General features: G+C 42.4%; 1 protein-coding gene across 1 annotated transcript; it reads right to left on the bottom strand.

Moving 5' to 3' along the window:
• Positions 1-1,878: 1,878 nt before the first annotated feature.
• LOC131222634 (cadmium/zinc-transporting ATPase HMA2-like) lies at positions 1,879-8,031 on the bottom strand. Its single transcript, XM_058217779.1, has 10 exons — positions 7,781-8,031; positions 7,087-7,347; positions 6,498-6,595; positions 5,980-6,235; positions 5,756-5,893; positions 5,136-5,463; positions 4,301-4,503; positions 4,081-4,208; positions 3,905-3,973; positions 1,879-2,637 (listed from the first exon to the last, which is right to left on the bottom strand). Exons 1-10 carry the CDS (start codon positions 7,986-7,988, stop codon positions 2,044-2,046), a joined length of 2,283 nt encoding a protein of 760 aa, XP_058073762.1. The 5' UTR covers positions 7,989-8,031; the 3' UTR covers positions 1,879-2,043.
• Positions 8,032-11,814: the final 3,783 nt, after the last annotated feature.

The following is an 11,814-nucleotide window of genomic DNA, read 5'->3' as shown; positions in this document are numbered from 1 at the left end:
TTGTCCCCTGACCTCTCTGTTCTAGTTATGGAAGCATGAAGTAGTATGCTATCTAGGGGATAGGAGGTGGGCCTATTTAGAGGTTTCTCTGTGGAAAATTTTGTTTTTCCTATAGCGCTTTTACAGTTGCTGATGGTACGCTTCTCTTTTGTGAAGCTGATGAAAATATAGTTACTTTTTTGAGTATGATAATCTGTTGGTTTAAGATAGTTTCAGGTTTGAAAGTTATGTCTCTCCAAAAGTGAGTAATTTGGGATTAATTTGGCCCCTGAGGTATCTTTTTCTCTTGATGTTTCTTTTGGTTGTACGATGAGCTCTCTCCCCACTCTTTATCTAGGATTGCACTTGTGCAATGGTAAACCTCCTTTGTTTCATTGGGATAAGATTATCGAAAGAATGGAACGGAAGCTCTCTAGCTGGAAACTCAACTTACTGTATTTGGGTGGCAGATTAAATTTGATAAAGACTTCTCTCTCCAATTTGTTTATATACTTTTTTATTCTTTATTCTGTCTGAAGTCTGTCATCCTTAAGATTGACAAACTTAGAAGGCACTTTATATGGCAAGGTAGTTGTGCAGCTATGAAATTCTCATTCTGATTTGGAATGAGGTTTGCACTCCCTACAGTGAAGGGGGCGCGGATATTAGAAACCTTGAAGTTGTGAACAAAGCCCTCCTTGATAAATGGATATCGAGATTTGGAAATTAAATTGACAGTTTGTGGCGTTGGATCATAGTGGCAAAATATGGCGTCTCTCTCCAAGGGTGGTGGATTAAAGACACTTCCCTCTATCCATCTTCCTCTATTTGGAAAGGCATAGCTAGGATGGCTCCGATTGTTTTTGATACGGTCTCCCTCTCTTGGCAATGGCATGAGAATAAGATTTTGGTTGGGTCTTTGGTGCGATGCTCCCACCCTAGCCGAATCTTTTCCAACTCTTTTGGCTGTTAGTCTAAATCCAAATATTTTAGTGTGTGATTGTTTTGTGGAGGATGCAGGGGGATGTGTTTGGCTTCCCCCTTTTCGTAGGAACCTGTTTGAATCAGAAATTTAGGAATTTATTCTTCTGCTTGCTCGCCTGCAGGTTTTCGCCCCCTCCTAACTTAGAAGACATCCTTCGCTGGTTGATTGTGGGTTCTGGCCTCTTCTCTGTTAGATTGCTCTATTGATCCATTTTAGCTTTGGTGATCTCTTCAGCTACTTGCCACATGGGCCCTCTGTGGTCTTACAGGGTGCCTCCCAAGGTTGCAGCGTTCAGGTGGCTGGTGGGCCGGAATAGAGTTCTGGCGATTGGCAACTTGAGAAAAAGAGGATTATCCATCACAAATGTGTCTTCTCTATCTAGGAACGGAGGAAACAGTGGATCATCTTTTTATTCACTGCTCTTCTTAGGACATTTGGTGGAATGTCCTTCGTTTGGCTGGAGTATCATGGGCAATGCCTGATTATGTGGATGAGCTATTCTATCATTGGCATGCGGAGCTAGGATGAATTCTAGGAAAAATAAAATGGAGAACCCTTCCCTTGGTTGTCTTGTGGGCTGCATGGGCTAAAAGAAACAATCGATGCTTTCAGAATCTTAGAATGTCTTCGGTTGGGGTTTTCTTGAGGGTGTTAGTCCCTCTTTAGGGATTGGACCCTTCCCTTCGTCTTTTTCTGTTCTTTGTAGGTTCTTTTTTGTAATCTTTCTTGCTTCAAAAAAACTCTCATCTTTCAAAATAATAATAATAATAATAATTTCTTGTTTATTTATTTTTTATGAAAGGCATCATTGATGTGGACAGGGATCCAGTGCGGAACACCCCTAGCAGAAGTTCACCATAGGTGAATCTTATCTCTGATCTTAGAAACAGGGACCTGCTTAATCCTGCCACCTCTTAGAAAGTTCCCATCACCATCTGATCGTCCTGCATTTCACTAGGAATGAAATTCTGCTTTGGGTGTTTAACATGAGATCGTGTCCCTGCATATGTTCGCTAACCATGGAATGGGTCTATACCAAATTCCTTGTAAGAGCACACCAGCCAATATCCAAGGCCAATTCAAGCAGATCCTGCAGTGCGCTTCTCCCCACAACAACCTTTCCTACAACATGAACTCTCATTCTCCTCCCTTTCTCCACCCTCTTCTAATGATAGCAGAGGTTCAAGCAAGTCATCCTCCCTCTCCGATTTTGAACTCGAACCACTGATTCTTACATTCTGCTGCTGCTCCATCTTCCTCTGTCGTAAGAGCAGCATGCTGTTGAAGATGACCAGCAGACATGTTCCCATGTCTGCAAACACAGCTGCCCACAACGATGCAACTCCTGCAAATGCCAAGCCTAAGAACACTGCTTTCACTCCCAACGAGAAGCCCACATTCTGGTATACCTTCCTCATGCATTCCCTTGCTAACTTCACCGCTTCTGGTATCTTCCGGAGATCGTTTGACATCAGTGCTACATCGGCTGTTTCTATTGCCACTGCTGACCCTGCTACACCCATTGCTATCCCCAGGTCTGCAGCTGCAAGAGCTGGTGCGTCGTTGATTCCGTCACCCACCATAGCTGTTGGGCTGCCCTCTTTCTTGAGCTCGGCGACCCTTTTCACTTTCTCCGCTGGCGCCAGACCTGACTCAACCCTTACGTTTCCAATCTGAGAAAGAAAAGCAGAGGATGATTTTACATGGGAAATTATTTAATACAATTAGGTGCAAGATCTAATCCATCTGCTAGGGTGGTCAAATAAATCTGGTCCACTGAGCATGTGTAATCGAGCAACAACAAGAGCAAAAAGAGAAAATTGAGAGATTAATATTTGTCCAGCTATCTTGTCCTCCGAACAATGTAAGCCATAGGTTGTAATCCGAGGCCATCTATACTGTAGAATCAGAGTGGTGATTGGACCCATCTACTCTAGTAGTGGTTAGGTGGATCACTATATCTGGACCTTCCATCCTCAACTTTGTGGAGGTCCCATATCGTGTAGACTGTCAGATCTTGACGGCCCACTCTTCCACACAGACTTTCATGGCCCACCATGGTGGTGCCCAACAGAACAATGGTCTGGATCACTGAGGGCCGCACTTGCAGTAACTGAAGACTTGAATTATGAATATATCTTCTAATTCCCCTTTTATTAATAGGTGGTTTGACTATTGAATGTTGCCAAAATTCCGCTAGGTTCTTGTTTGAAGTGGGAAGGATCCAGTACATCTCATACGGGTGTCTGTTCTGTCCCTATCATGCAGGTGGAACCCACCATATCCATCTGGACTATTTCCCTTGTGGGTCTCATTTTCAATGGCCTGATTGGACTGACTGTCCAATAAAGAAGAGCGTATAAATGGACAGTCAGGAAAGGCAAAGATCACTTTCAATGGCTAGGAATCCAGCTGATTGTATGGTTAAGATAATTTCTTCAGAATGAACTTTCGGTCATCAGCAATCCAAGGTAGGGAGTACTGATCATATAGTCTTGATTGATGATCGGATATTGCACAGGAGGATATGCTGTGCATTATTGATACCTTTAAGATTTCTTATTAGTTATTTATTTCCTAAAATGAGAATCTTAGAATCTACAATCTAATGTCCAAGTCGATTTTCAGAGCATTTGAGTTTTCCATATTCTCTATGCGTCTTTGGATGTGTGATGTATTATTGATTACTTTTAAGATTTCTTCTTATCCTTTATTTCCTAAAAATTAGTCTCTTACTATCTGCGTCTGACATGGGATTAATTCTCTCTTTTCTGCTTGTAATCTAAGGATATAAATCGATTTTCAGAGCATTTGAGTTTGTCTATACAAGGATATAAATCGATTTTCAGAGCATTTAATCTAAGAGAAATCTCTGCTGCTTTTCAGCAGCGATCGGCCAATCCTAACTTACAATCAGAATACCTGCATTTGGATTCTCACCTGCTGTCCGATCAGTTCCGCTGTGGCATTAGAGTCTCCGGTTAGGATGATCACTTGGATCCCTAGTTTCTGAAACATATCAGATAAGTAATTAAGAGTTCTGTCCAACCAGATAGGAAATTCCCAGATGGATATGGAAACTAGAGTTGAATTCATATCATCCTTCCCTCTCTTACCTGCAGTTCCTGGACTGCTGCTATTGCTTCGCTGCGTATTTGGTCTGCTAGGCAGAAGAACCCAACAAGGCGTCCGTCCACCCCCACATATCCAACCATGACTCCTGCTTCATTGATATGGCATTGACCTGTAATTTATAGCAAGAATTAGAAATTTCGACTGAATATGAGGGCCAATCTTGGGATTCTTCATGATTTTGAAAACGGGTGTCGTGGTTACCCTCTTTCATCCACCCATTGCGTTGGGCTAGCCGTGCATTTCCAATCTGAATTATGTGATTATTTACAAGACCATATATCCCTTCTCCTGGAATGCTCTCGAAATTTTGTACCTCGGTTGCCGGTTCAATGCCATGGAGCCTGGCGTATGTGACCAGGGATGTCGCCATGGGGTGGCTTGACTGATTCTCTAGACTCGAGATCCTGGAGAAACAAAATGGTTTCTGATTTTTAACCGAAAGCATAAGTGCATGTGCAACCTTGACTGGCAAGACTGTTTGCATTCACCGTGGTTTTTATATGCCATAGATGTAGTGTACATGTAAATCAATCTAGACTGTCCAAATCACAGGGCAGGTAGCAAGTGGAGCACGCCCTGAAAAATATACCGTTCAAACAATAACACCATCTAATGGGGGACATCAATTTGAGGGCTAAAACAAATACGTTAGCAGTTGAAATTTGGAGGGCAAACTCAAATAGTGAAGTTCATCCCATTGAGTTTTCTGAGGTATGTTCAATCCACAGTGGACCTCACTAAATGAATGGTCTGAATTACTGTACCTGTATGCCACATGTATCGTGGACGACCATGATTATTTAAAAGAGAACTGATCGCCTACAGGTGACTGTACCACTACTAGTGGTATAGGGTTTTTTTAGCCACTGGATCGATTAATTTGGGAGAGAAAAAGTAATTATTTTAATGCATCCAATGGCTAGAAAACCTTGTACCACTATTAGTGGTGCAGGCATCTGTAGTTGATCAGTTCTCTATTTAGAAAGCAGACGGACTTGCAACTGTCACAAGCTAAGCCAACAGCATTCTGTCTTACCAATATAGCATTTGGTTGGAATCGGTCTGTGATTCAATGCACTGCATATCTGTGACTGCGAATTTTCCTTGGGTTAATGTCCCAGTCTTGTCGAATGCTATGGTTTTTATTTTCGCTAACACCTCAAAGTAGTTTCCGCCCTTGACTAGGAGACCCATCTTGGCAGCAGCTGACAAACCACATGCTGTGGCAATTGGCGTGGAGATCACTAGCGCACATGGACATGCCACCACGAGGAGAACAAGTGCAATATAGATCCACTGTTGAAAATCATGCAGACCCAATGCCCATGGTATAACTGCGAGGCCGGCAGCTATCAAGACAACACCTGATTGTATGGTGAAGACAGTTTTTTTAGTATGATGAATCTTTTCTAAAACACAACAATCCCAAATGCAGTAAACCACAATTCCACTCCAATGAATTAGTCTGCATTCTGGAGTGTGCTCTAAAATGTTTCTGCAGAGCGGCTGAAAATTGTTATTTTGTTTGTTCATGGAAGAACGAGCTGTAGATTAACAATGAAAACTACCCATTTGAAATAGATTGAAAATTTCAAAGTCGACGGTGTTACCAGGAAACCCAAATCAGAATCTATAAGAAAGGAGAAGCTGTCACACCTGGTGTATAATACTTGGCAAAGCGTTCTATGAACAGCTCCATGCGCGAGCATTGATTCTGTGCATCTTCCACAAGCTTCACCATCCTAGCAACTGCCGAATCCTCTTCTAGCGCTTCCGTCCGCACGTTTATGAACCCTTTAAAATGCCGAGCATAGAGATCAAACGAAGATACCAATACCACAATAGGAAAAAGAAAAGAAACAGAACTCTCCATTCTCCACCTGTGAGGACCATGGTTCCAGCCCATACTTTTGAACCAATCTCCTTATCGACAGGCATGAATTCTCCCGTCAAGCTACTTTCATCGACAGCAGCCTGCCCAGCCGCCACCACTCCATCAACGGCGATGCACTCTCCGGCCTTAACTGAAATCACTGTATGCAGCCTGATATCTTTCACAGGTATTCTCTCCCCCGTTTCTGCAATAACTGCAGTTCGAGGTGCCAACTCCATGAGTGACTCCAATGAAGCTCGGGCCTGAAAACATCACATGAAAATCACTCCATGTTGGGAATAACCAACATAGCTTTCAAGAACAGATTGAAGATACATTTGGATGTGCCTAGAAAGGCATGGTGTGAAATGCAGGACACAAAAAACTTTTTTAAGTCCTGTTGATGTTGTTCTGTTTTCCTACACCCTCCAAAATGAGAAAATATTAGATTCTGCAAGTGATTTTGGCGTACATCAGAACGCACACCCAATTCAAAATCAGCACAGCATACAAATGCATTTTTACCTTTTCTGTGGACTTGGTTTCGAGCCACCCGGCTAATGTGAAGAGGAAGACGACGGATGCTCCTTCAAGGTAATCTCCAAGAGCGACAGCTCCAGAAACTACAAAAATGTTGCATTCGATCTCAGTCATGCTTTTGAATCCTTTGATCTTGATGAAACCTTGTTCTAAATCTAATCTTATGAAACATGTACTTAACATTTTTCCCAGTGAATTACATGCTCATTATCCTCATGTTTTCTGTCTATAGAATTGGGCCCATGATTCAGTGATCTGGATCATTAGTCTGACAGACCTGTGGATGGCCCATACCCCAGAGATCTCCACATGACAATTCTAAGCTCCTAACCCTTTGATCGGAGTTTACTAGTTGATGATTGAGAAAATAAATACAACAACAGTCCACATTCAAATAAAATAAGACGAAAGACTGGATACTAGGATGTTCCAATTTAGATTTTAGTTGCATTGTCCATCCATTTTGGGAACCATCAGATCAATGGTCTAGAATTGCACAGAATCATATACTTCCTCTTTCTTCCCTGTGATGAGATTAAGCAAACTTTGATTTTACAATGAAATGATCACTGACCTGCGATCACCATGAGGACATTAATATCCAGCATGCAGCGCCGAAGAGCAGTTACTGATCGAAGCAACATGTTAGGAATTCCAACAGCAATTGCAGCCAGGGCAACCCATTTCAGTGGAGGATAGATGTAACCAAACAGGGCCACGACCATCAAAGCCCCGGAGCATAGAGTGTTTGTGCTGGGCCACGACAGCTTTCTGGTCTTAAATTGTCCAAGCTCTCGAATTTCAGCATTCAATCTCGCATCGTTCAGAGAGTTCACTGAATATTCCAATATAAACAAGAACAGTAGTCAGTTAAAGTATGTCAGCCTGCTCATATCCACCATACATGTGATAAACATCTACAATGATCAGAATCATTGACCTGGTGGGATAACAGATGGACTGGCTTAGCCCAAAATTCATGGTGATTTGTCAATCCTATCGATCGATGCAATTCTAGCTCATCGAATCCTAATATTGCTTGTTTTTTTTTTTCTCAACCATTGCCTAACTGTCAATATACAAAACCACTAAATAGACAGTTAACATAGTTCCATCAGTGTGATTTTTAGCCTCCATCCTCATGATGGTCCACTAGATAAATGGTTCCGATTGCTCCAACAACAATAACAACTACTACTACTTAAAACTACAAATACTACTAATACTACTAATACAACCACAACAACAAAAGCACGAGATCAGTGGACCTATCTGAGAAGCTGGAATTAAGGTGGGATCATGGACAATAGTTGCAGTTTTTGCCGAAACATTGACAGAGACATTCTCAATTCCTGGCAGAGGATTCAGTATCTTGTGTATGATCGCTGCCTCTGAACTGCAGCACATGCCCAACACATGGAATGTTGTGGTCTTCTGCAAGGCCGATGGTACTTTGGCTTCGACAGTTACCGCCATTGATCTCTTTGGAGCTGCAACCAGGAGTTTGTCAACTGTAATACTAGAGGAATTGTTTAAGAAGCTGGCAGGGTACATCAATCCATATATGTTCACATAGCCAGCATACATGTGCCACAGATTTATTTTGATCAGAATACGTCCCACCGTAAATGGTGCATATGACCAAAAGTTAGATTAGATGATCCTAACCTCTGATTAGTGGACATTTTTGTCAGTCTAAACAATTGGATGTCTTTCATTTTAACTGTTTTTGTGATGGACATAATTGGATGGTGAAGATCAACCTTTCAGTGTGATTTCTGGATTATAACGCATCGACGGTGTTTCTGACAGTTTGAACGGTTCATGTTAAAAGATTGATATGTGATTGAGTATGGATCGTCGTGGTCCATCAGTGTATCAGTGCTATTCTTCTCATTCAAAGACAGATGTGTTATTTAATTCAGAAGATGTTTTATTTAATTCGGAGGGCAGGTGTTGCTGGTGACGTCCCATTGAGAGAGAGAGAGAGAGAGAGAGAGAGAGAGAGTATCAGTGCTACTCTTCTCATTCTAAGTCAGATGTGTTATTTAATTCAGAAGATGTTTTATTTAATTCGGAAAAGAAAATCCCTGGGGCAGGTGTTGCTGGTGACGTCCCATTGAGAGAGAGAGAGGGAGAGACCTTCAGTGCATTGAAACTTCAAAATCTTGTATCGTTACGGGTAGGGGTGTACATGAACCGAGCCAGCTCGGTCAACTCGCTTGACTTGGCTCGAAAAAGCTCGACTCAGCTTCACTCGAAACTAAGTTCGATCCTGGCCGAGCCGTTTTTTACGGCTCGAAAATGAGTTCGAGCTGACCGCAGTTCGACTGGACTCGGATCAACTCGGTATGAAATCCCTTTCCCTCTTTTCAAAATACACAACCGAGTGCTGCCCCTCTCCCTGCTCCCTCTCTCCCTGGCCCCTGCTCGTCCCAGACCTACGCCCGAGCGAATCCGACTGGTAAATTCATCCATCCTTCTACTACTGCCCGCAAGGTTACTGATTGGTGGGCGATGTCATTGGGCGCTTGCTTCTTTGAATTCGTGCATCTACTGTTACTTCGCACTTTCGGTGAATTGCGTTGTGTTAGTTTCTATCTTGATAGATGTTAGTTATCTTGATAGATGTTAGTTCTAAGGTGCAGCCCTTAACGACCCTCCGGGACAACCTAATTGTTACGCTTTGCGACGCAGAGGGGAATGAGATATCTCGAACAGGTTTTATTCCTTGGATTTATTGTGAATTTTTTTTCTGTCTTGAATTGCTTGCTGGATTGGTCCACTTGGGATTTCTTGATGGATGGAGGGGATAAACGTGGAGTGGCCCGCTTTGGCAGATGTTGCAACCATGTCGGTGGTTCAGAAGGGTTTGTGGGATGATTTGTTTCCACCTGAAGGTGGTGGTCTAATACACGTGAAGCTGCAGTTCATACTTGGTGAAGAAGATCGTTAGCGGATTCAGGACATGGTATGATCACATTTTCAATATCGGATGGTAAAACACCTGCAAAAGCTCGAAAGCTTGAAACGGGCTCGAACTGGTCCAATTGCTGATCGAGCTGAGCCGAGCTGGAGATGCTGGCTCGGTCACCGAGCCGAGCCGAGTTCGAGCTGGGTGTGCCTGGTGACTGAGCAGGACCGAATGTACACCCTTAGTTACGGGATGCAAGATTTACGAATTTTTACTATAACAGGCCATTTGATCTCAACCGATGTACACCCCTAGTTACGGGATGCAAGATTTATGAATTTTTACTAGGACAGGCCATTCGATCTCAACTAGGGCTGTGCACGAACTGGGCTAGCTCGGTTAACTCGCTCGACTCAGCCCGACCCGGAACTGAGTTTGGTCTGGGACGGGCCATTTTCTTCGGCCCGAAACTAAGTTCAGGCCGAGTTCGAACATGTCCCAGTTCGGCCCGACTCGGTTCGAAATCCAACTTGGCCAGGCCCGGCCGGACTCGGTCATATATATATATATATATATATATATATATATATATATCTAAATATATATATATATATATCTATATATATATATATATATATCTAAATTCTTACCCTAATCATTTGAGACAAAGAAGTGAGAACGTCGCCCGTCCCTTTGTAGATGGAGCATGTCCGAAATTGGCCCGAACTCGCCCGATTGCTGAAAGGGCCAAGTTCAGGCTGTATATGTTGGCCCGGTGAACGGGCTGGGTTTGACAGGTGACCGGGCCGGGTTGAGCTCAGTTTGACTTGATTCGGCCCGTTGTACACCCCTAATCTCAACCGACTCTCACGAGCAGGTTGCTTTAGTCTATTTTGTGAAAAAAAAAATCTTTCTTCCAAATCAAAGTCACAAATTTAAGAAAAACTTCATATTTTTAATTTGGACATATCTCATTTGTTTTAGAGTTTTAGCACATGCAGTCTTTTTAAGAATCGTTTTTATTATGGGTAAAAATGAGTTGGTTAGAAGTATGAGGTCGGCTTATACATCTGTGTGCGTCACATGGTCAGCTAGCGCCAATCATGACCAAGGAGCTCCTCAATGACTAGAAGTGGTATTCTGTTATACTTTATTGTACGACCCTGAGCTCGACGCCATGGTCCTCCATGGCCATATTTATGTTCGAGCTAATGTTTAGATTTCCTAAAGAAGCCTCTGAGGCATGATCCCGTATAAGACTGAGCATGTCCTGCTCGAAAAACTCGCAAGAGTCCCTGCATCGTACGATAAGATGAAGAGGATGATCATCCCTGATTTCGTCTGTCTTACTAAGGAAGGGAGCTCGGTTTCAATGTCCAGATATGACGTTCAAGGGCAGGTCGGCAGGTCAATAATCTACTCAACATTAAGGGCAAGCTCGACCATGACCCATTAGAGAATCCAGGTCGGTAAACTACTCCTCGGGATGACTATGTATAAGCTACCTCGAATGCTCGACCTCAGCCTCTTACTATATGTTTCTTCTAATCTCGACCACTCAGAGTTTATCAAAGAGATCTTTGTCGAAAATCTCAAAAGATTACCGCGACGTGCTCGGGATAAGATACCCTCTACGATACGCACCTATCAAGTAGGGAGATTGCCATCTACGCCACCGCATTTGTCAGTTATAAATAAATGCCACCTCTTTAATGGAGAAAGGTACGTACAAAAATCACATCTAAAATCCTACATTCTACCAGACTTAGCTTTCATGTTTGACTTTGGCATTGGACGGTCCTCTGCTGCAGCCAAGGTCTTCATCTCTGTCTTCTCTTGTAGGTATCAAGTGGTCTAAGGAGGGCGTTCAGTTTTCTGCATCAACAGTTTCTAATCGTACTAGAATCATCAGCATGATTAAATTAGGACCTTCTATTTTTAGATTATTTTATTATTTTGTTTAAATTCTAGTTTAGTCGAATTAAGACTTCTAATTAGAGTTTTTGCTTTTCTTTATTAGTGTTTAGATCTTCTTTTTTTTTTTCCTTGTAGATTCAAGAATGTTCTTATGGATTCAAGGTTTTGCATTTTGAGGTAGCCGTTGATCTTCCTCCTCACACCCTTCTATGCGTTACAATCAAAGGTGAATCTACATTGTTGACAAACCACATCAATGACTCCCACCTACTCTATTATAATCTACATAGATCTTATATATCCCTAGCTAATGATTGGATGGCTATCTGATCAGCCGAAGTGATTTTTTCAGGAGGGTTGGACAAGCAAAGGTGAGCCCACAAGATGGGCGTCCATATCAATGACGGGGCCTTCTCTATTATAAATTAATATGGACTATCCTATTCCTAGCCACTAATTAGATAGTTAGGA

Source organism: Magnolia sinica, chromosome 13 (assembly GCF_029962835.1).
Source record: "Magnolia sinica isolate HGM2019 chromosome 13, MsV1, whole genome shotgun sequence".
NCBI lineage: Eukaryota > Viridiplantae > Streptophyta > Magnoliopsida > Magnoliales > Magnoliaceae > Magnolia > Magnolia sinica.
Note: the sequence above shows the minus strand (reverse complement) of the source record. Positions and strands in the feature narration are given on the sequence as shown.